This window comes from Eschscholzia californica, unplaced genomic scaffold, assembly GCF_041429995.1.
Source record: "Eschscholzia californica isolate CP2 unplaced genomic scaffold, dmEscCali1.0.p SCAF_4, whole genome shotgun sequence".
In the NCBI taxonomy this organism is placed as follows: Eukaryota; Viridiplantae; Streptophyta; class Magnoliopsida; order Ranunculales; family Papaveraceae; genus Eschscholzia; species Eschscholzia californica.
In genome coordinates, this window is record NW_028238461.1 from 19,909,160 (window position 1) to 19,914,277 (window position 5,118).

General features: G+C 36.3%; 1 protein-coding gene across 1 annotated transcript; it reads left to right on the plus strand.

Moving 5' to 3' along the window:
- Window positions 1-532: 532 nt before the first annotated feature.
- Window positions 533-1,415, plus strand: LOC147543505 (protein LURP-one-related 11-like). The gene is made up of 2 exons (XM_086638009.1): window positions 533-798; window positions 893-1,415. The coding sequence occupies exons 1-2, from the start codon at window positions 550-552 to the stop codon at window positions 1,244-1,246; spliced, it is 603 nt and encodes a 200-aa protein (XP_086494135.1). The 5' UTR covers window positions 533-549; the 3' UTR covers window positions 1,247-1,415.
- The last annotated feature ends 3,703 nt before the right edge of the window (window positions 1,416-5,118 follow it).

Below are 5,118 nucleotides of genomic sequence, written 5' to 3' on the forward strand. Positions count from 1 at the left end.
AGGTTCAACAAGATTCCATTTAGATTTGTTATAAAACTATGTGATTTTAGTCCTAAGAGAATGATCATGGTGGACAATAGACAACTAATCTTATACAACACTGTTGTTTTCTTATACTGTATTATTCTACTGGTCTCCTGCCACCTTAATCGAACTGTGTTATTATTATCTGTGTTCATGTAAATATTTGGTGTCAAGCTCCACGGTTAGATGACCGGGATCCATTGACCCTTGGATCTTAGAGAGGCGAGATCAGTACAATTACTCTTATATATAACTCTTTGTCCAACCATTGTTGAGTCATATCAAACTAAATAAATGAAGTAATTTCACTCTAACTTAGTACCACAAGTACAAATCTCAATTTTTTTATTGAAATCATGCCTTAATCATGCTTTTTAAAAAACAAAATAGTAAACTAAGTCCAATTGTCTTAAAACCCATTATTATAACATGAGTACACACACTCATGGCTCAGTTTCTCAATTATATAAAAACCCATCTTGAATCAGATCTCCTCCATTTCATACAACTCAGGAAATCTCACAAATGGCTCAGATTTACCCTTTAGACTTCCTTCCTTCATCATTATCATCTTCATCTTCTTCATACATAACTTCAGAAAGAGAAATTTTTACAATATGGATGAAATCTCTAGTGATGAATAGCAATGGTTGCACTGTTTTCGATTCGAAAGGTCAAGTTGTTTATCGAATCGATAATTACGATTATAAATGCAGAAATGAAGTTTATCTCATGGATCTAAAAGGAAAAGTTGTGTCTACTATACAAAGAAAGGTGAGAAATAAAGCTAATGAAAAATCTTTTTTTTTTTTTTTTTTTTTTGAACAAGAACTTTAGTACTAATTTATTTGTTCAATCTTTTATGCAGAAAACTCAAATTTTCAGGAGATGGGAAGGATACAAATCTGATGTTGGTTCTAAAGGGAAACCATGGTTTCAAGTTAGAAAAAATTTCAGATGGTTTAAGAGTTTAAAATGGGAATTAATGGATGAACACAAACACTATAAGATGGAAAGATTAAAAGGTAGTAGTAGTAGCAAGTTAGAATGCAAAATTGTAGATGAAAATGGATCAGTTGTTGCAGAATTAAAACAAAAGAAATCAAGTAGAGGAATTGTATTAGGAGATGATGTTTTAAATTTAGTGGTAGAACCCAATGTTGATCACTCTCTAATTATGGGGTTTATAGTTGTTAATAGTTTGGTTAATCACAGAATGTGAAAGAAACCTTGATTTCAATTCATTAAACAAGAGATTGTATAAATTAGGTCAAAATTCATTCTATATGTGTATATTGAAGAGATGTGAAGGCTGCAGGCAGTAGGCACAACTAATATACTTGTAATTTGATTTCTTTTTTTATAAAGTACTTCAGCAGACATTACATAAATTATACTTCGTCTCCACCAGGACCTATAGTTACACGGAATAAATCTTGGTAATATTCCACCACCAGCAAGATTTGATCTTAAGATCTCATGGATTTAAGAAAGGAATGCAAATCACAGGCCAAAAACCCACTTGTGTATTAATTTGTTGTTAGTTATGTTCTGGAATATTTTTCCACGACATGTGTTGTTAGAATAACAACATCCGATTAATTTTTGGGATATGTTATATACAATTACCATTTCTACTTGTTACACTCACGTCTTTTTTTTTTTCGGAAATTAACTTCATTAAATGGCCCTAAGACAAAGTGGTTACAAAATGAAGTTAAGACAGAAATTGACCAAATACCCCCTTAAGTAATAATGGTGGGACTTAAATTAGATTAACAGAAAATAAAGGATCTAGTTCTGAATGTGCTGCAACATGAGCCTCTCTGTTCATCTCACATGGTATCCAGCTGTAGATGACACCTTGCAGCTCACACTCACATCTCTTTTATAACTCAAAATAAAAACTACCTTAGATGTGAGTGCATATAACAAATATGGTGAGTGTATTTAACGTTTCCCTTAATTTTTTAGCAGAATGAGAATAAATACAACCTCAACTTCAAGGTCGGCCCAAGCCTATCACGGCCAACTTGGTATTTTGGAGCCCAAATGTTATTAGAGGCACTACCAGCATTGAAAAGAAAAAAAGTAAACCATGATATAATTTTTTTTTTCTGGGTATGGACTATGATAGTCATTATAAGATCTATCATCAAGATGTGATAATCACGATACTCGCCTGAATTAAGCCCTTAAAGACCAACTTAAGGGACTTAAAGCACAACTAACTTACTTTACTTGGACCTAAACTAAATAATTCTAAATTTGGATTTGCACTTCTATGGGATGGAATTTGGGATTTCTATGTTGCAGATTGAATGTCCATTCACTACACCAAGAGAATGTATTTTGGTGGGTTCATTGTGTTAAATAAGTTTCATTTGCCAGAGGTTTGAGTTCACATGAAGAGGTTATTCTCTGCATCTTTTTGGAGTTTTAATAAGAAAAATTGTGTGACCACAATTTAAGATACTGGACCTAATGTTAGCAAACAAGAGACTTGATCATCTAAGCTGTCTTGTTTCTATTGCTAAATTTATAACCAAAAGTTTAATATAGTTAATCGGACTGAAACTAAAACATTAATTTTTCTTTGAAAATTTTGAAACTATATTACAATCCATTACCAACAATAAAAGGTATAAAACCTACTACCTACGTGGGAACCTCCCCAACTTTTTGTTTTTTAGAGCTCATGGCTTCAACCTTAATTTTGTTTTAGGATCATAGGATACCAATTTTATTCCCCAATGCTTGGACTGTCGCATATAGAGAGACTCATATTTTACTTTATTTGTGATTATTGAAGACGACGTCAAGATATTTTGAAGTTTGTGGTCATCCAATTCAATACCAGTTGACAATAAGCAGAAACGATCGAGACATTATATTCTTGATCAAGATATTGTTAAGTTTGTGGTCATCCAACTCAAAATCAATTGGCGATGAGTGGAGAGGACCTAGACATAATATTCTTGGATGCTAGATACCCCTTCTTTCATGTGAGACTATTCTCGCACGCCCCCTCACGTGTGGCGTAGTTTGAGCCTAACCTGTGTTTTTATTTTCTTTCCGGGTGGCGTGGAGCACGTGTGATTTTTTAAGCCTATCACGTGTGGACCCGAGCTTTGATACTGATGATCCTACAACGGGTTACACATAAGAGTGACAAATTGATCTAGGATATGAGTAGTGGGAGTGAGATATAATCATGGGAGTGTCCCATAAACATATCTCATAGGCCTAAAAAGGAATTAGGCAAAGATAGTACAAAAGGGCCAAAAACAGGGTTTTTGGGCCTACACCGGTTCGGGTACTTCTAGGACTCGGATTGGGCTGAATTTTGGAGGGTTAGTTGCTGATATAATAAACATTATATCTGCCAATTTTCGTGGTGTTTGGGCACCTCCTCCTTAGGGAATTGAGAAAATACCAATAGTTGCTATTTTCGACTATTTCCCTAAATCTTATTCTAAAGGGTGTTTTAGGAAACCTAAAAGGAGGTGGATTCTTATTAGGGTTCTATATAAACACTCTTAGGGCAGAGAATAAGGTGTGGAATTTCTCTCTAAGCTTTCTTACTCTACCACATCAAGTAGAGAGGAGAAAGTGAGCTAATTCCCATTAACTATCTATCTAGTCAAGAAGAAAGGAGTTCTTCTTCCAACCACCATTGGTGTGCTAGCTATACAACAAGGTGGGAGATCAAATTTGTTTGCTCGTGTCCCAAGTAGAGGAGCTACACTTGAAGCTCTTGATCTTCTCATAAGCAATTGGAAAGGTTCGAGGGAAAACTAGCGAATAAGGTATTTATCTTTCTAGTTTTAATTAATGATTATCATAGGTTTATGCATGTGATCCTGGGAATACTAGTGTAGACATTAGATGTCTTAATTCCGCTATAAACACTAGTAGAAGGGTGTAAAACCCAACAGTGGCGTCAGAGCGTCTTGCAATTAGCCTATCTTATCTAAGTTTTGGACCAATTCCATGCTTTCCTAGATAGATTATTGTGTCAAAAGATTTCAAAATTTGTTCTTGAAAAGAGTTTCAAAACCTAAATTTTGATCCAAATTGGTTTGATTAAAAGAGTTGTTTTAAGTTTTTGGAAACTTGTGAAAAACAAAATTTGGAAATTTAGAATTGTTCTAAAAAGAATTTGAAATATTTAGAAGTGTTTCAAATTTTGGAAAAACCAATTTAAAATTGCAACACAAAAAAAAAAAAAAAAAAAAAAGGGAAACTATTGAGTTTTTTAGAAACTCAATAGGTCCGGCCAGGAAGCTTTCTGGCCGGACCAGTAGCCTGGAGGACGCGTCTGGTAGACGCGTCCCAGATTACTGTTGGATGCGTCTGAGGACGCGTCCAGCTGCTCCAGGTCGCGTCTTCCAGACGCGACCAGTAGCTTAACCAGGACGCGTCTTCCAGACGCGACCAGTAGCTTAACCAGGACGCGTCTGGGGTCCTGGGTGTCTCGTACTAAGTCCGAGACACCTAGTGCTGGTCCGGTCCAGCACCAGATGCGTCTAGGACGCGTCTGGTGCTTGGACTAGCGTCCTGGCTCCGGCCAGGACGAGATCAGGTGTATTGGCCTCGGCTCGGACATGCCGGCCCTATGGGCCGTGCCATATCCGGACCTTGTCCAAGCCCTTTTGTGGGCTTAGGCCGGGACTTGTCTAGGACTTGTCCCGGGCCTTATCAAGGCTTTTCGGACCACGAAAAGGGACCACTATTCGAGTGGGAGTTTTATCCAAATTTTCTCCCAAAATTCCAATCCAAATATTTCCGAAATTAACCCGGGCCATTCAAGGCCCAAACGGAATTTCTCTTTATAATCAAATTTTAAAATCAAACCAAGACACACCATTAGTCTAATCTTTTGATGTAGACTTAAGGTGCGTACATGACATACGGATGTCGACAAAAGTATCTCCCGGATATACATGCATATATAATTGATAGCCTTGAAATATATTATATGATTGCATGTGATGTGAATGCGGAAACTCCAAGTTCACACGGATGGGTGCATGTTTTGTAATAATTTTAATTTCAAGTTTACACGATCTGCGAATCGTTTGAGTCTTGTAA

Bases quoted from the DNA above. Each gene is read 5' to 3' on its own strand.
- LOC147543505 (XM_086638009.1), top strand. From the start codon at position 550: ATGGCTCAGATTTACCCTTTAGACTTCCTTCCTTCATCATTATCATCT. The intron at 799-892 runs GTGAGAAATAAA...TCTTTTATGCAG, and splicing joins TGTCTACTATACAAAGAAAG to AAAACTCAAATTTTCAGGAG.